The following is a 19,704-nucleotide window of genomic DNA, read 5'->3' on the forward strand; positions in this document are numbered from 1 at the left end:
TACATATTTCATTTGAAAAAGAAAGAAACAAAAAGGCAGGTTGAGGGCATGCACTGTGTGTCTGGCAGAGATCGTGCCTTGAAATAGATAAACATTAGTAGCCCCTCCTCTTGGCCCCAGCAAGGAGAGTAACATTTTGCTATTTCAGATTAGGAAGCAATTGCAGATTAATTTAACACAGTTGCTAGTCATTTTGAAACAACTTGGAAGTCTCCTATTTTTACTTTCTGGGTTTTTTTTTTAATCTGTGAATTTTTTTTTTTAATCTGAAAAGGAAAATCCGTATAATTCAAGCACCATTTCATTTTATGAACATACTGTAATGATTTCATTCTCTACTTCCTTTCATACACCTGTCCAAAGCACATAACTAGCATCTTGTTGTGTTCTGTCCTGTTTTCCTTTTTACTTACCTGTACCCTACCAGGTAATCCTTCTATCAGTGCAAAATGCAGTCTTTTTCACCCACGGGTCTTACCTCCTCAACTCTTTTTAAAGTTCTCTGTAGTTCTCAGTAGGTCCATAGACGTCTCCTCTATACATCTGGTTTACTGATCTTTAGGTTTCATTTTTCTTGTGCCGAAGAAAATAAACTTCCTTCCTCCTTCTCTATGCCAAAGCACGGCATTGTATGCCTTCACAAACATGTCTCACCCGCTGCAGGCTTTATCTCTCTGTAGGGTGGGAAGATTCCATCCTGTCTTAGAGATGAGGAAACTGGAGTCTGATAGATTTGGAAACTTCACACAAAGGCTAGCTCAAAGCAGGTCCAGATTCCCAAACCAGGGCTCTTTCTCCTGTACCTGTAGGGTGTCCTATGTAGGTAACTTTTCCAGCTATATAAAGTTTTGAAAGTTGTTTTACTTTAAGAACATGTTTTCCTTTACTAATTTTGGGCAGAAATTTTTCTTCAGTATATTATATACTTTCCAGTCTAAGCTAGTCTGGCGTTTGATTTGGGGATGATGTAATTTTGGATGATTTTTATAAGTAGATGTTGTCCTATGGGCTAGAAAACCAGTGACCACACCTGTTTTTTGGGTTTTTTTTTTTTTAAAGATTTTATTTATTTATTTGACACAGAGAGAGAGACAGCAAGAGAGGGAACACAAGCAGGGGGAGTGGGAGAGGGAGAAGCAGGCTTCCCGCTGAGCAGGGAGCCCGATGCGGGGCTCGATCCCAGGACCCTGAGATCATGACCTGAGCCAAAGGCAGATGCTTAACCGACCGAGCCACCCAGGCGCCCGACCACACCTGTTTTAAACGCATGGATTAAGGGGCACCTGGGTGGCTCGGTCGGTTAAGCATCTGCCTTTGGCTCAGGTCATGATCTCAGGGTCCTGGGATCGAGCCCCGCATCGGGCTCCCTGCTCAGCGGGAAGCCTGCTTCTCCCTCTCCCACTGCTGCCTCTGCCCACAACTCATGCTCTCTCTCATGCTCTCTCTCTCTCTCAAATAAAATCTTTAAAAAAAATTTTTTTTAAAAGCATGGATTAAGAGTTAAGTGGGTTCTATGAGTTTGAAGGGGGCTCCTATAATAAAGTGAATGGAAGATTTGATGTCAAATTTGGATGCTCAGAAGGCTTTGGGGCCTAATTCTCAGGTGTCCTCAGAGACTGGCAGAAACTGTCCTCTGAATAAGCTATATATGCAATACTCATTGATTTTAAGGCACTGCTGGGGCTTTTTTATTTTCTTTATTTATTTAAACTCATGTGAAATTGTAAGATTTTTTTCTCTCTCTCTCTTCAGGGTCATTCTACTATTTAGCTCAAGTCAGTAGAGACCAGAGCTTGACACATGGTAGGAGCCCCAATTAAGTATTACTTGAATGAATGAAGAAGCAATGAGATCTCTCGTAAAATATGTTGACATTATGGTTGGGGGTCTTGTTATACAGTTAAGTAACTGTGGTCAGTAAAGTGATGTTTTTCTACAGGAACCGTTATTGTGAGTCCAATGGGAATGTGTCAGGTCTAAAATGACACTCCCAAGGCAACCACAGATTTCCATCCTAGCAACTAGCAGGGTCCATGCCTAAGATACTGTGATCACAGCTCACATACCCTAAGTGGTTGGCTGGCTAACTATCAGAAAATAGAATTAATGGGAACACTGCAGTCTCTGGGAATTCCATATAGTATAGATGTTCCTTGAGTCTGTGTGTGTGTTATAAATACATATATTTTATTTTTATTTATTTATTTATTTTTTAAAGATTTTATTTATTTGACAGAGAGACACAGCGAGAGAGGGAACACAAGCAGGGGGAGTGGGAGAGGGAGAAGCAGGCTTCCCGCAGAGCAGGGAGCCAGATGCGGGGCTCGATCCCAGGACCCTGGGATCATGACCTGAGCGGAAGGCAGACACTTAATGACTGAGCCACCCAGGCGCCCCTATAAATACATATATTTTAAACCGAGGTTGAAATTTGTGGAAAAGCTATGATTTATATTAAATTGTTCTATTAAATGTTATGAATTACAATATCAAATAATATAGATAAGTATTTTACTATTGACATGCTTTTCTGGAAATATCCCCCGGAAACCTGTTTCTTTCCCCAGTGAAAGAGGTAATGTAGTCCAACTTGATAGTGAAACGTGACATAAGACAGGGGCATACCTTTTTAACAAATAAAGCCATTCAAACTTTCAGTTTAAACTTTAGCTCATTTGTTCTAGGCAGTGCCCCTGGGGCTCCTGTTTGAACAGCACTCAGCTAGGTTAGATTTAGAAGGCAAAATTTTCATTAGCTTCTTTTGAAAGATGCCTGAAGTCAAATCCCTTGAAGGACTCTCCTACAGAAAAATCACTGCTGCTCTGCTGGGTAGGTGAGGTGGATGATTAAGCTAAGGACTCCTCAGACTGAAAGCAGCCGGGAAATGGAAATTTTAAAGGTAAACTGATCAACAGGCCTGGAAAACCCATACAGGATAGAAATGGGGGAAAGAGGCATCTGAAATAACCTCTTTCATGTCAGAGTACTCTAGTCAGATTGATGCATCCTATGAGAGGAAATAATAAACATCTTTTTAGCTTTTAAAAAAGGCAGCATTTCACAGAAATTTAGATGAGTATTTGAACAGTAGGGTGTTTTGATTGAAGTTTTTTCCAGGATTATTTTTGGTTTATTTTCTTTCTGAGTAGAACTTAGAGTAAAGTGAATAAATCTTAAGTGTCCACATGTGTACAACTGTGGGACCACCCAGAGCAACATTTAGATCTTGTCTAGCAGTCCAGAAGGCTCGTTCTTACTCCTGCCAGTCAGTACCCCCCCGCCCCCCAACAGGTGACCAGTGTCCTGAGCTCTCTCTTCCCAGATTTATTTTGTGGTCTGTATCTTCATGTGAGTGGAATCATATGGAACATGCTCTTGTGTCTGGTGCCTTTTCTCTGTGCTCTTTCTGTGAGAGCCGTAAATGTTGCATTTTCCTCACTGCATGGCTATTAATTTCATTTATTTTCATAAAATCAGTCAAAATGGAGAAATGGTGCTGTGAGGTCATAAGCTGTTTGTATTCACTTGTGAAGTAACTGTGCTTCTCCATTTAAACACGGCCAGGGGGGCACCTGGGTGGCTCAGTTGGTTAAGCGACTGCCTTCGGCTCAGGTCATGATCCTGGAGTCCCGGGATCGAGTCCCGCATCGGGCTCCCTGCTCAGCGGGGAGTCTGCTTCTCCCTCTGACCCTCCTCCCTCTCATGCTCTCTGTCTCTCGTTCTCTCTCTCTCAAATAAATAAATAAAATCTTTAAAAAAATAAAAAAATAAAAAAATAAACACGGCCAGGGGTGCCTAGCTGGCTCAGTCAGTAGGGGCATGTGACTGCATCTCGGGGTTGTAGGTTTGAGCCCCACGTTGGGTGTAGAGATTACTTAAAAATAAAATCTTTATTTTTTTAAAGATTTATTTATTTATTTATTTGACAGAGAGAGGGAACACAAGCAGGGGGAGTGGGAGAGGGAGAAGCAGGCTTCCCGCAGAGCAGGGAGCTCGATGCGGGGCTAGATCCCAGGACCCTGAGATCATTAGCTGAGCCAAAGATAGCCGCTTAACAACTCAGCCACCCAGGTGCCCCGAAAAAAATAAAATCTTCAAAAAAATACTTTATAAAATAAGTAAATAAAATAAACATAGTTGATAAGTTCAAGTCTGTCATGATTTGGGCTTCCATATATTAGGAACACTTCAAGCGGGGTTTACCGTGCTGTCCGATGGGACAGCCACTAGCCACGCGTGGCTATGTACGTTACAATTTAAATTAATTAAATTTAAATTTAAATTTCCGTTCTTCAATTCCACTAGCCACACCTCAAATGCTCAAATAGTCACATGTTGCTAGTGTCCACCTTCCTGAAGGGAGCAGATCTAGAATGTTCCCATTGTTGTAGGAAGCCCTGTTCGGCAGCGCTGTTTAGAAAGGTGGCTGTTAGCCGTCTTCCTCTCCCCTTTCCCCCTCTGCAGACACAAGGATGTTGTGGTGAGTTTTATTTTTCTCACTTCAGTTAACATTTAATTCTGTGGTTCTCAGACCATCATCATCTTACAGGCTTCCTACATTGTCCCTCCAGACCTTGGGGGAAAAAAATAAGTGGGAGAATGCTCACAACATGCTGCACTTTTAATTTCTAGAAAGTACCATGTGCTCTCCAACTTTGGGGCCTTGGCAGTATTGCTTGAAACCCTCCTTCCAGCATCCCACTGTATGGTGATTTCTCATCTGTCAGATCTCAGCTTAGACTGGCTCCAGGAGACCTTCCCCATCCGTCCTCCCAGCCCCCAAGCCTGGGGTACGTGTCCCCTCAATTAGCTTTCATAGTGACCTGCCCCCCCCCCCCCCACGCACCTGATAGCAGCTGCTTGTTTCTTGGTTTCCGTCTCCCACTGAACAACAAGCCCGGTAAGGCCAGGCACCGCCCTGTCACGTTCGCAGTTGGGTGTCTGGTGCAGTGCGTGGCTCTTGGGAGAGGGTAGTGAATACTGTGGAAGGAGAGAGCAATGGGCTGCACAAGGAAGGGCCAGGAACCAAGTAGCTTCATGTTAGGGTTCCTGTCTCCCAGGTAGAGGGGTCTGTTCCACAGGGGAGTTTCTCAGAGACAGCTTTCTGTCTGGGCATCTTACAGAATACACATCAGTACCCTGAGCTCTTCCTTCAGGAGTGAGGAGGGCACAACCGAGACATTTGCACCCTTCCTGGTTCAAGGGTTTGGTTTGCCTTTCGTCGGCAGTCATACTAAAAAGACAGCCAAACTGAGAGGATGCTGGGGGAGCCATCGAAGGGAAAGGCCGATGGGGAAGTGGAGCTGCACATGGTCATGATACGGTAGAAAATTCTGCATCTGTCAGCGGGCAACTGTTCTTGGCCTCACAGGCCACGTGTCAGCACGCCGGGTGACCTCATGGGGAGGCAGCCGTGGCAAGAAAGGAAGTGTATCCTGTCAGGATAGGTACCAGAAACCCCAGCTCAGACTAGCTTTACAAATAAGGAACGTTGTTTTCCCGAGTAACAGGACATCTAGAGATCGGCTCGGAGTTGGTTGACTCGGTGTGTTGACGGTGTCACCGAGAATCTCGGTCCTTTCCAGCTCAGCTTGGCCACCCTGGGCACCGGCTTCCTCCTGAGGCTGGTAGGAAGATGGCTGCTGTGGGTACAGGCACCCCATCTGGAACCTCAGTGTCGAGAGAAAGAAGAGAAAGCCGTTGTCGAGGAAGGGGGTTGCCAGAGTGTGTTATGATGGAGCATCTGGAGTAGACGCGGTAGATAACTGAGCATCCGTTATAAACACCAAGACCTCCCGGCCCCAAATATCCTGCCCCCATCCCAGCCTCTGGATCTTCAAAGTTCTTTCAGTCTGCCTTAGACTTCAAAGTGCCTTAGAAGTGATCTAACAAACGGGACACGCACAGCCCAGGGAAGGCTCCCAGAATGGAGAAAGAGAGCGAAGGGGAGGAAGTCCAGGCAGCTCACTGAAGACCAGTTCCTGTCCTTGACAGTCCTGCCAGAGTCTGGCCTGAGCCCACCCATCGGGGAAACTCCCTCCTGGCCCTTAAGGGTTAATTCCCCTCCCCCGCCGCCCTGCCGCTGAAGAAACAGTGGCTTAATTTTAAAATTTAGCAGTAGCCATTCATTCATGATTTACAATGTAAATGGTATATATTCTGGGAAATCTGGAATCCTTCAACTGATCAGTTATGCTTTAATTTTTTTCTCCTTCTATATAGACCTCGCAGTATTGGGGCTGTGCTGAATGAGGTCGCAGTCTAACTACAGTATTAACCCTGCAAGTCTGTTCATTTTCGCCTGAGCACCCTCAGGCGGGATCCAGAATGTGTCCAACTGAAAAACTATTACAGACCCTGCAGTGCTGTGATGGGATGAATTGTAACAGGGAGGGGGGCCCGTAGTGTGTGTGTGGGGGGTGCCTTTCACCAGGTAGGAAGTATCTCTTAAAAGTAGAGGCTATGGGATTGCATTTTTTAAGGGAAGAATGTTGTTCTTTGTCACTGGAATTTTAAAGTGCTAACTTTTAATATTTTCATACCTTAACTGTTTTATATTTTCTACCAACCATGTCTTTTTTAGTTTTTTTCCCCCATCCAATACCTCTTCAATATCGCTTCTCTGTGTGCTACAAACATCCGCTTATGTTTTTTTTAATACCCATTTTGCATTATTAAAAATACATAGGAACGTATAAAGAATAATACAGTAAACACCCATGAACCAACCACCCAATTTAAGAAATAAAACATGAACTCTTTTCCTACGACTGTTTCTGGGCCCTGTTTAATTCAGCATGGAGCAAAGCACAACACAGATGGTCAGCGTTTTGTGTAAAGGCCCCATCCCACCCCATTCATGGTAGCTGCAGAGTTTCAGAAAGCATGTGCATTCACAGTCTTGCCTGGACATGTGGTTAATGCTAAGTAGTCTAACAGTTGTGCCCCAGGTAACTCCTAAAGCTGTTTCAGATCATAAAATCTCTGATGTTTTGCAAATTTGTATTTTATCGTGCTGGGTTTTATGCACAAAAACTAGATGACTTCCCCTTCATAATCTCCATCAAAGGCATTTTTCAAAATCCCTTTATTATGCCTTATCACTGGCTTTGCCACACATTGTTTGCATGTTTGAAAACAATTTCTGGCTAAATGATAAATCTGCGAGTATGGTGGCATTAGTCTTGCAGAACTCAGACATAAATGCTATTTTAGCTTATTCCTCAATTGCAGGCTCTAAATATTTGACCCCTTCATTGAGTGCCAGAGACCTGACTTGACTTGTCTGTGGTTTGGGCTCTTATTTAGAAGCAATCGACCGTGTTTGGATAGTGTTTGAAATATTTATATTGTCTCCATGGGAAGGATGTAATATTTTATTTCCTCAAGAGTACACTTCCTTCAGCATGCTCTCGCGGCCACCCTGTGATGTCCTCCGTCTGCTCTTCTGCTCATACCTCTGCCCGTGGGACTCTCCATCAGCACCTGCCCCATTGCTGCCCCAGGAGCTTGATCTCTGCGAGAAGTCTGGCGTAGACAAGAGCAGCTTGCTCGTGGCTTGCACACACATACTTACCACTGAAGGGTACAGTCTTTCCAAAGTGTCCCCAGACCCACAGTCTTACAGAGAGGGAGAGAGAGGCGGAGAACAAACGGGTAGAGTGTGTGTGGATTTTTTTTTTTTTTAATCTCTTGACTGATGAACTAGCTGTGCCTATTTACAAGGTTGCTTTGAGAATGTGTGCTGATGGCCAAGCTAGTCCTACCCTCTTTTTCCTGATTTGAAAAATAGAAATCAAGGAAAACATTTTGCAGAACACAAGTGCTGAAAGGTCTGTATTTATCCCAACTGCCTAGCACTGAGTTTCCAAAGAGAAGGATAAAGCATCCGTATTTTATTTAGACGTGGGTTGTTTCAAGTGTTGATTGTCTTTTCTTTTGGAATGAGTGGTAGCTCTCCACGTGCCATTTACCAGTTGTTAAATGCGAGAATTCATTAGTGAAATAAGCAGTCATAGAGCTCAGGATGATTGGAAATGAACATTAGTTCGGCTCCTTGATTCTGAGCATGGGAAGTTTTCCTTTTCTTTGTTACAGATTTTGTTTTCCCAATATTCATTACAACGAGAGCGAGAGGCTGCTGATGTGGGGAGATTTTATTGCCGAATGAATACCAACGCTAGTCGCTGGCTTATTCTTTATGATGCATGTGTTTTCTTTCTCTCCACTGAAAAAATGAAAACGTGTCTAAACTTGCTTATCTCTCTGTAGGACAGTCGACCCAATATGTCAAGACCTCTGATCACTAGATCTCCTGCATCTCCACTGAACAACCAAGGCATTCCTACTCCAGCACAGCTCACAAAATCCAACGCACCCGTCCACATTGATGTGGGCGGCCACATGTACACCAGCAGCCTGGCCACCCTCACCAAATACCCCGAATCAAGGTAATCCGAAAAAAAAGGAAAAGTCACGCTCGGAAGTGCATGTGCTTGATGCCCTAACTGTTTTTCCTTTGACCAGCACACCAGCAGCGTGGGGCCGGGGTTAGAACATGAGCGCCCGGCTACCGGGGCTGCTCTGGGATGTGGCTGTCAATCTCGGCCCAGTCAGGGCCTGACCCACAGCTTAGTGGGGTATGCATAGACCTGTCACACGGGATTGGAGTTTTACCCTGCCAAGATCTTCGCGTTTCTCAACGTAGTACAAACAGAAGGATGATTTCTACCTACCGTGGACTTTTCTTCTGTCCTCTTCTTCTAAAACACACATTCTTATCAGTTCTTAGAATTTTCTAGGAGATCATTTGGCCCACCAACTTGTGAACTAGAGAAAAAAAAAAAAAGAGAGACTCTTATCAGTGAGTGGGGCAGTATATTTAGAACAGTATGCAAAAGTCCAGGAAGCCAAGATAGTCTTGCTTTAAAAAAAAAAAAAGCGCAGTGGGATTTCTGAGCACCCAAGGCAGATAAGTAAATATAGAAAGTGTCTGAAGAGAGGAGAGTGGTTTACAAATAGGCATTACACACTTGATGCTTATGAGACACCCCCTCCCGTATGCCCTCCCACCCACTTCTAGAGGAGTTCCAAGGAAACGATTTGCTTTTTTATTGTTGCCGTGACACCCCCCCGGCTTTGCTTGGATTTGGGGGCTATGCCCAGATCCTCTAAGGGATCTGATCTCCACCCGCTCTGCTGGTGGGTAGAGGAGGAGGCAGGAGCTCATGTGAGCTAAAGTCAGGAAAAAGGGAGTTTCTCTGCTTGGTTTTGCTCATCTGAAATGGCAACACACCATTTGGGCTTCGGGAAGGCACCAACTGCTTTGATAAGAGCTTCTGACGGAGTGACAGATAGCAGGTAGCTTTAGAGCCCGAGCAGATAGCACTGACGTAAAAGTCACTGGCATCTTGATAACTGCATGAAGACCCGTTTTTTTGGTTGTGTTTTTTTATTCTCACTCTACTGCCTGAGATTTTAGGAAGGAAGGGGAAGGTTGAGAAGAAGAAAGAGGAAATATTTTCTCGATTTTTCAGATTCAATTCCTGCAATCAAAGTGAAGTAATTTTTTAAAACACAAATGACTGTTAATTCAATTAGCAAAAAACCATGTCTTTTTAAATGAAATGATGCTATCAGTTATTCGTTTTATTGAGTCCCTGCTTTCCCTGAGCGCATTGTAATAGGTGCTCCAAAGTCATGCTACGTGATGGCTATATTTCCCAAGAATATCATGATAAAGCAATGTTTCTTTAAAAAGATACTTACTTCCATTCCTTCTAAGCTAATACCAACATCAACAAAAGAAAATCGCTGTGCCTCTTCAGATGAGCACTGAATTCTAGGTGGCAAGCCACAAAACTTACAGGAGTCAAAAAGCAAATCCTTAGCTGTAGCAAAATTCACCGATCTGATGGCCTTTTGCTTCAGTCCGATTTTTAAACTCTGATCCAGGAGGGAAGTTAATAATTACCCCATGTGCATATGACGGAAGTAGTAGGTTTTCTTTGAGTGCTCATTGCAGCTGGGTGGGTCTTCTTACGGACTAAAGCCCCATGGGGGTTTTGGCTTCTGGGAAGCTCCCCTGTCTCACTTAGCCTGTGCAATGGTAGGAGGTAGAAATTCGTTGGAGACTCTGTTTATTCAGTTCCTCTCTCAAATAGTTTGCCACTTTTAAAGACCTCGAACAGTATCTCGTTTGGAGAGTCTTCCTCTGGCCACCTGTGCATGGGTATTTCTAAGAGTCTGCTTTGGGTTCCTCATTATCCACACCCTGAGGCATGCATCGCATTCCGTGATCTCGATACTCGGGATATCTGCCCTGTCTCATGTGGCAGCCACTGGCCGCATGCCACCATTGAACACTTGAAATGTGGCTGGTCCAAATCAAAATGTCCTAGATTGTAAAGAATTAGGACCCCCCCCCAAAAAAGTAAAATATCTCAATAGTATTTTATTATTGATTTCATGTTGGAGTGAGAATATACTGAATTAAATAAAATGGGTCATGAAAATTAATTTTACCTGTTTCCTTTTACTCTTTTAATGTGGCTCCCAGAAGACCCCAAATTCCATGCGTCTTGCTTTTTATTTCTATTGGACTGTGCCGAACTATACACAAGATTTTTTTAAAATCTCATCAAACCTCCTTCTCCCCCAACCTGATACTTCCGTGCATCATAAGTTGAATTTCTCTTTCAACCAACTTAATTAGAAAAGATGAAATTGCTCATCTTCCTTTCCCGATCTTTCCCTACACTTCCTTGTCACCATTGGGCCACAGCATCATGGGAACAACATCAGAAATAATTTATGGTTCATTAGTCCCACGTTTGAATGCTGACTCTGCCATTTAGTAGTTGTTTGGCCAAGGACAGGTCCAATTTCTAAGCGCCTGTCTTCTCTCTTGTAAAATAGACACAGATATGTCTTCTTGCAAGGTTATTGAGAGGATTAAATGTAATTACAAAAAGCACTCCATGGCCCTGTGCCCAACACATACTATTGCCTTTATGCTTAATCTTCTGCCAAACCCAGCAATTGTTTCTTTTCAGACTGCCTTCCAAATACCAGATATATCCCATTCCTTCATTTCCTAGACCATGGAAACAGGCTCACTTTTGGATTCTTGCCTGAATTACTGTAGGCTCCAGGGACTCCTAGCCGGCACCTTCTGGTTCTTGATCTTGATGCCCCTACCTGTCCCAGAGCTGCTGAGCTATTCCAAGATCATCTTTATTGTCAGGGAGATATTTTTAAGCCTGTGTTAGACTCTGAAACAAGCCTTACAAACTGACTTGATGACGGTGGTTTAGATGTTGAACTGACCACTCTGCTCCCTCTTAGATTGTGTGTTTGTGTGTGTGTGTGTGTGTTTTAACTCACCTGATGTTCATTTCAAGGCAACAATCAGTTTAATGGGACCCATACATAAATGTTCATAGTCACAGATACAGAGAAGAAAGAGTTTCATGCTTTTCTTATACATGTCGGTTTCTCCTTCCAACTTCTGAGAAAATCTCTTTGGGGATAAATCCTAGGAGATTAGGTTGCCCCTGACCATGGAATTACAAATAGCTCCCACTCCAGTTCTCTAGTAATGGGTACTTGGAACCCTTCCCACCCTGTGGGACCATTCTCAGCACACACTGGTTCTTCTCTCACTTGCCTTTCCCTTGGTGTAGCCCAGAGGGGAGGAGGGCTTTTTCCTTGATTTTGTTTTCTAGGATTTCAAGGGGAGACTTGTAGTGTAAGAGTCCTAATTTGTTCGTAGTAAGGGATCGTAAAAGAAGTCATGTCTTTCTACAATTTCAAAGGTCCTACAAAGAGCCTTTATTCCATTTTGAAATATTTTAGGTGACTTTTTATTCTGTCTCTGTTTATCACCTTCTTGGCTAAAGACCACCCTTAGAACCCCAGAAAGTGGTACAAGGGACCACACAGCTAAACATTAGAAGCACCTGGGAAGCATTAAAAGGCCATGCACAGTCCTGCCCCAGACCAATAAAGTAGGAATCTCTGCAGTTTGCCCAAGAGATCCTGATTTTCACCATCTGGTTTTGAATAACACCAAGATGTATGGTCCCTCCAAGTGAATATAGGCTTCTTCCTCAATGAATGTTTCATGCTATATCGTAATGGCCATCCCACCAAAAGAAAATACCTCTTGATCTTTATTTCTTTGATTACCAAGGTTACCTGGTTCCACTGTGTGTGGGTATCCCTTGTGCTTTCTTTGGGTGGGGGAAGCTTGTAAGCCCTGAGTAGGGATTCAAGAAGCAAGCTGACTTGTACATTTTACAACAAGGTTCATCACTCACATTGTTATTCACATCCATTGTCAGGTGGTTTCTAGCTGAAGGGACTGACGGTTTCAGATTAACTGCAGTAGTGCATACGTCAGTGATGTGCTCTGTCTTACTGATGTTTTGTGTAAGATGCAAAACAGCTCTTCGGAGATGGTTTATGAGACCGAGGCTGATCCACACCACCTCAGGGATCAAGGAGATAGATCCCTTGCAGAGGAGCTGACAAGTCCCCGATTCTGGTTGCTATTCTGAATTGTAATCACCCAGTTCAGATCTGTAATAACTTTACATCAAATAAGTAAAACAAAACAAAACCAAAGTCAAAAAAAATATATCACCATCATGAAAAGATTTTTAATGGATTTACAAAGAAGATAGAGCATATTTTACTTGATGGTTTGCTAGCTTGATTGATAAGTTGTAAGTATCCAGACACGGGAGGTGGGCCATACTTGTACTCGTGCCCCGCCCTGCACGTTTTAACGACAGACCTGATTATATCTGATTTAAAAATCTAAGGCACCCATTATTAACATCATTGATAACAACAAAATCTAGGTATCTAAGTCATTTGTCATTAAGTAATTAAGATTAGTACCAAATGACACGGCCTCTTTAAAATCTCCCGCTGTTGCCACTGAAATATCTTTATAGCCACACATGCGTGTGTGATTTGAAAGCAGCATTTTGTGCAGGGTGTCTGGGAGGCTCAGTCGGTTAAGTGTCCAACTCGATTTCAGCTCAGGTTTTGATCTCAGTGTCATGAGTTCAAGCCCAAATTGGGCTCCATGCTGGGCGCAGAGCCTTCTTAAAACGAAACAGAACAAAACAAAAACATTCTGTGCTTTAAAAGAAGACACGAGTCTGAGTCCAGGTTAGGTCCATTTCATCCTTTACTATCGCCTCGAACAAAACCAGTATTAATGGCGGCTATATTGATGGTTATTCCGATGTGGGCTTTTTAAAACCGGAAAGTGGGCTGTTACTACTACTGAGTGAAACCTCTGGGGTGGTAATAAGGCAGGGGTCTTAACTAAAAGAGCCGGTCAGCCGGCGACCTAGAGGTGAAAGACAGGATCTCGTGTTACAGTCCCCTGAGCCATCCGATCTGACGACTTGACAGAGCTTTTGTGTATTTTAAACCCGGTACAGAAGTTAACTCCCACATAAGTAGATTATGCTAAATTGGTCTCTCCTAAATAGCAGCGGAGTTACTAAGCACACTGGCGTATGTAGGTAATTGCAAAACTCAAGAAGAGCCTGGGCTTTCCGCCTTGCAGTCAACACCCATGGCCACCCAAGAGGTGTGTGTATTTGGAGCTTTAGGACGGAGATGCCAAACGTGTACCTTTGCCAGCAGAGAGCCGGCTCCTGGCGTGCTTCACTGTTGATGTGTGAGCCGGGAAGGCATGGTGCACGGGGAGCTGCCCTGGAAGGAAAGTTGGATGGGTGCACTCTTACGGGATTGGCGCACACACTCACAGGACGACTGAATGCTCATGTTTGGAGTTCCGTGTCATTGTGCGAGGCTAGACTCGGAGGTGTTCTGGAATCCTGTGTTAGGGCTGGGGATTCTGTGCTGTGACTCTGTGACTTCACCGTTCCAGTTTCCTAGGACAGGCCCTAGACACGGGTCCCATCCTGGCATCGCGCAGGCCCGAATTTCAGGATCCCAACAGAAATGCCAAAAAAAATAAATGCATCCTTCTTGGCACACAGTTCACTAAGCTCTCCTGCAGAATTATGGCAGGACACTGAATAGGGGGCTTTTTATTATAACCTACTCTTTAGATCAGCATGATTTATAATGCAGCATCTCTGGGGGTGCCTGGGTGGCACGATCGGTTAAGTGTCTGACTCTTGGTTTCAGCTAAGGTTGTGAGCTTGTGAGATCGAGCCCCTGTTAGGCTTCGCGCTCCATGTGGAGTCTGCTTAGGACTGTCTGTCCCTCTCCCTCTGTCCCTCCCCGCTGTGCGCTCTCTCTCTCTCTCTCAAATAAATAAATCTTATAATGCAGTGTCTATCTCAAGTTAAAAAAAATATCACAGAACAGATTATTGGGGAAGTAGAAGTCATCCTGAGATGCGAACTCTCAGCACAGATGGAAGGAAGGAGCATATCCCTGCTGCTTTGAAAACGCCCATGGAAATGCATAAAATGAGGACAGTCTAACCTAATGTTGAACAGTTTTGATTGCTAAGATGGGTTGATCTGTTAAAAAAGAAAATTAGTTTATTGGGGGGGGTGGCATTGAAAAGGAGGTAAAGCACCTGGCTAATGAAAAATGAAAGTTTCTCCAGGGTAATCGGGGCAATTTTCCTCTTCTCTGTCTCTTCTTGTCATCTTACAATATTGCTTTTCCAAAATTGCTCCTCAGTTATATAGGCAAAGAGTATATGAAACCAGCTTCAAAAGACTTTTTTTTCCTAAATGATGGAACTGGATTTTCTCTTCCGTACTGAAAAGCCAGGAACTTACGCTACGCTGCTGGTGGATTCAGCAAACTTCCCTTGGCACTTGGGAACAAAACAGACCTCGCTTTTATAGTAATCTAACTCATAAAGTTTTGTCTTAGAGCATACTTCGGAGAAAAATATAGCCGTGCTGTAGCCTGTCGTCTTCCCTGTGCTGTTCTTCCATCCACTGGGTGATTTCTTCTGTGCTCCCCAGGGGCCAGGGTGGATACTGGCCAGCAGAAGTCCTTGCTCCCCTGTGGTTTACATGGGGAAGCGGGGAGGCCAGACGATGAGTAAAGAGTCAGTAAATGGTATTTGAGTTAGGACCGAGTGAAGTAGTAAGAAGAATAACATACGGAATAAATACGCCCACTTTGGGATATAGTTTGCGCCCTGTATTAAGCTGAAAGATCATTTTATTCCTACATATTTGCACATCTAAATTTTCAAGGCAAAATCTAGTGGACGTGTTAGTGCAGATTTAGAAGCAGATTTTTGTCACTTCGGTGTAACACATCACCCCGATCTTGGCTCAGTTGCTTCTTCTGTTCTGTTATGCGTCTCCTGCTACCTGATGTGTGGCACGTGCGTATGTTCACCCCTCGGCTCGGAGGGAGGGAGATGCAGAGTGAAGTCCACTCTCTGGGCCACGGATGTGGAAGAGCTCAAGGCCACGTCAGCTCAGATCACCTTGCTGGGGTACTGACCCTACTACTGTTCCTGATACATTTTCTTTAATTTTGCACTCGTTGGTCACAGAAGTGATCCTTGGTTTTGACCAAAATAGTTAAGAAAGAAATAAATAAACGTGGGCAGAAGCCCCTTGGTGGCCAGTAATGAAGCTGGTTCATCCCCTTGCCTGCTCCTGGCTTAGGCCAGGAAGAAGGTGAAGGCCACCGGGCCGCCCCGTCCCTCTCGATGGCAGAGCCGTGAGGGGGGGAGGAGCACTGGGTATCCAGCGTGAAGCGGCTCAGGGCCAGACTGGGGGTCATATTCTTGATATTTCTGAACTTCTCCCTCGCCAGGAACTCCATCTCATTTTCAATAGAAACGCCGTCCAGTCCCCGGAAACCTCTTTCTCACTCAGTCTCCATCGTGTATTCTTCATGCTATGCATTGTGCCTGCCACCGAGTGGACGTTCAAGAGCTGGCTGGATATATGAATGAGTTATCAGGTGAAATATTGCGCACAGAGGCCAGGTCCTGAAAACAGTGAAGGGCAAGTAACTAGTAAAGGTGTTCAAAATAGTGAAGTTCCAAAGCCAGGCTTGGCTCATTATCTGTATTTCTCATCTAACGTGCACAGTGATCTTAGAGGTAGCGACTGTCATTTACCCCCGTGCACAGATAAAAACACTGCAACTCTGAGAGGTCAAGTGACTGAGCAGGAGTCCCACTCCCACTCGGCTACAGGCCATCTGTGCTTTCTTCTTCTATAGCTGCACTTTTCAACCCTGGGGGCAGGTGAGAATCTTCAGGAGCTCAAACAAGCCAACCAACCTGGCCCTCCCTGCAAAGATCCCGGTTTCATTGGTCTGGAGCAAGGCATGGGATATTCTCATGTTTCCCATGGCCAGCCACGTAATCCTTCTGACCACCTTCCAGAACTATGTTCTAAAGGTGGTCATGAGCCTAGAGGGCAGGTCATCCACGATAAGTTCAAGCCACTTGATTCTTAAGGTGGCCTTCACCCAGTTCTTTAGGTGCTAGGGTAACATGAGGACTTAATGGTAGGCCTCATGCCATCAGAGCGGCAAAGAAGTACCTGCTTTTTTCTTCAAGGCGGAGCCCAGAAAGGGATTTTCTAGTCTAGTTACCCGAAGGGAAAGAGTAAGGAGAAGGGAATAAATCAAACCAGGCAACAACCCAGATACCAGTGAACCAGATGAACCAGATGAACGGAAGGGTGACACCTGTCTTCTGAATGTTTTCCTCCAACCGATACCTCCTCCCTAATCCCCGCACACCAGGGTCAAAAATGCAGATTCCTGGGCCCTGCCCACCATTCGCGTGACCACTAGTATGTCAGGATCTGAGGGGAGTCTGCAGTTCTCATCAGCATCAGGCGATGCACCTGCAGCTCAGCGTTTGGGCAGCAGGTGTGTAGAGGAGGGTGTGGAAGAGAAACGTGCCCGTGTCCCGGGCAGGGTGGGCAGGGCAGTGGTGTGGCAGGAGATAGGTCGTTAAAGCGAGACTTTTCTTACTGATTCTGGCTTGATGTGGGACAATAATACTGACGGTACTCCTTTTGCTATGTCATAAGGAATAGTGTCATTGAGCAATGCCAAGGTCATTTTTGCTCTGTTTTTCATTGTATTTTCATGTTTCCCCTCATGATACAAGAAAGTACTTTATAATAACAAAGTCTATGTTCTATTTACTTATTTGAAAAGTTAATTAGTAGGTAGTTCATAGAAGATTCTGGTAGTCTTTCACAAAGTTCATATGTGAAAATATAGTTCACTTTACTGTGTCTTAAGGACAGTTTCATTATAAGGGCTTAGAATTGACCATGTTATTTCACACAACCCAGCTTGTGGATCTCATGTGACTTTGGCTCCTCAAACCGTTTAGTTTCTTCCAGACAAAACAAAGTGTAGCTTCTGTCAGCCACATAACCGATTCTGGTGGAGTGCTTCCTTTGAGACTACTTTATGGCAAACGAGGACCAACACTGAAACATTTTAGGTGAATTTCCAGAAGAGGAACTGCATTTTGGTCATTGGGGGGAGTTCTGTGGGCAGGAGTATTACACCCCACAGTGTTACTCTTGGGTCTGCCATTTACTGGAAAGCCCCTTCCCAGGCTGCCATGATCCACTTCGTAGAGATGTGAAATCTCCTTCTATCAGAAAGGAAGACACATGAAGTGTCTGTGCTGTGTGTCTTCGTGGCTGCAATAAAACAATGCAAGTTATTCCCAGGCTGGGGGAGTCTTCTGTCTGAAGCCAATGCATAAAATAAGCTTTTCCCCCCTTAAATTCCAAACAGAAGCATTTATTATTTAAAACCCAAACACATGATATTGTAATTGGCATTTGAATGTTGGGAATTTTAAAAATAATAATAAACCAAAATAATAATAAGAATAATAGTAAACCTCAGAAAGTCACACTGAAGGATCCCTGATGGGTCCACCGAGCAGAGAAATGCCCTCTGCTGAAAGCTAAAGTATGTTCATAGAAAAATCGAGTCCACTACATCTGCCAGTTTGTTCTATTATCATTATAGAAGTAACCCATTAAAATGCCATTTCTTTTCAGTAAAATGCAGGATTTAAAGCTTCAACTAGATCGGTTATCCATATTCTGCCTCTGAAAGAGGACTCTCAGGATTCCCTGAAGATAGAAAGTAGCAACAATTCGGGGCGCCTGGGTGGCTCCGTCAGCTAAGTGTCCGACTTTGGCTCAGGTCATGATCTCGGGGGTCCTGGGATCGAGCCCCATGTCGGGCTCCGCGCCCAGCACGGATTCTGCTGTCTCTCTCCCTCTGCCCCTCCCCCAGCTCATGCTCGCTCACTCTCGCTCTGTCTCTCTCAAATAAATAAAATCTTAAAAAAAAAAAAAGCAACAATTGGTCCTTAACGCAGCAGGCTGAAGGGGGGCATAATGCCTTGCATGGCGGGCTTCTGAGTGTGCCCAGGGTGGCCCTGGAGAAAGAAGGAAGGAAGGGTGAGAAGGGGGGGGCGGGTATCGAGAAATCAGTTGTACTCTTACAACTGTATGCATGTCGTGTATTCATATTCCAAAGGCAAACACCCAGAAGCTCCAATCTGGTGGCGATCCCATTTGCAAAAAAAAAATGTTAAAGAAAAAAAAAATCCGCGTCTCGGTTCCCCAACAATATCAGCTGTTGCTGGACCATCTGAATCTCATCAAGATACAGTGTCACTGGAAATGACGCTGTCACTGGGTAATGGCTTCCTGCTGCTACGTAAATGCCCTGTGTCAGTTGGCTTAGTAATGACATTGCTGCTTATCTTTTTCGGTGGTAATGATTATTTTTACTTCTGTGCAGTTTTCCTTACTGTGTTGCCATATTCAGAAGATAAATTACAACTGTGCGTACTAGCTAACCACCGCTTTGAAACAGTGGTGAACCTTGCCAGGCCCAGGGCTTCGTCACTGGAAGGTGGATCTGAGCACGCCCAAACTTGCTCTCGTGCTCTGAGCCCGATGTATTCCAGAACTCCTGCCTGGCTTCAGAAGACTTGTCAAGGCCCCTGCCATCCCTCCAAAAATTGATTTTTTTTAAGAAACAGTTTAGGAGGCCCCGAGGGCTTGAGAGCTTACCTAAAAAAAATGAAAACTCCGTTAGTCTCCAAGCAGTGCAAACAGTCAATAGCAAAGCAGAAAAGAAGGGTGTCTGAAGTGTATCCCACTGAACCATAATCTGAGGGGCCCTAAGGAAGGTACTTCATCAACACATCACCATTTTGATGACACATTGCAGAAGGAACAAGACACCGCGAAGGGTGGGATTCAGAGAACATTGTCGCACACATTCAGAGGACTGGAGTAAAGGCGGTACCAACCAACGAACCTAGGGAACCGTATTGAATATGGATGAAGCTCTGGTCTTCACCATGGCTGCATATCTGGGCCGGTTACAGACACCAAACAGTGACAGGACAGTTTATATTTCCAAGTGCACATTCTGTGGGGCTCTTGAAGAACCCATTTGCAATCCTTTATGTAGATTTTAGAAGTTAGCACAAGTACTTCTTTGTCCAATGAGCCCTGGCTTCCATGCGCCTCTCCCGGAGGACTTTCAGATGGAGCGGCAAGGATGAGAAGCAGTGGCGTCCAGCGACGACTATCACTTGTCACCTTCAGTTTAATGATCATCTGAAAAGGAAGAGGAGAAAGAAGAAATTCTTGTTATCAGCCGGGACGTTCACTTCTGTAAAGTTTTGCAGGTTAGGGCTTGGTTCTGGGTTTT

General features: G+C 44.5%; 1 protein-coding gene across 3 annotated transcripts in view; it reads left to right on the top strand.

Moving 5' to 3' along the window:
• Positions 1 to 19,704, top strand: part of KCTD1 (potassium channel tetramerization domain containing 1) — a 184,171-nt gene that overhangs the window by 125,389 nt on the left and 39,078 nt on the right. For all 3 annotated transcript variants that reach the window (XM_036089209.2, XM_036089210.2, XM_036089208.2), the window contains exon 2: positions 8,272 to 8,450. In XM_036089209.2, the coding sequence (XP_035945102.1) occupies positions 8,272 to 8,450 (179 nt within the window). The remainder of the gene's footprint in view (positions 1 to 8,271; positions 8,451 to 19,704) is intronic.

This window comes from Halichoerus grypus, chromosome 13 (genome assembly GCF_964656455.1).
Source record: "Halichoerus grypus chromosome 13, mHalGry1.hap1.1, whole genome shotgun sequence".
NCBI classification, from domain to species: domain Eukaryota; kingdom Metazoa; phylum Chordata; class Mammalia; order Carnivora; family Phocidae; genus Halichoerus; species Halichoerus grypus.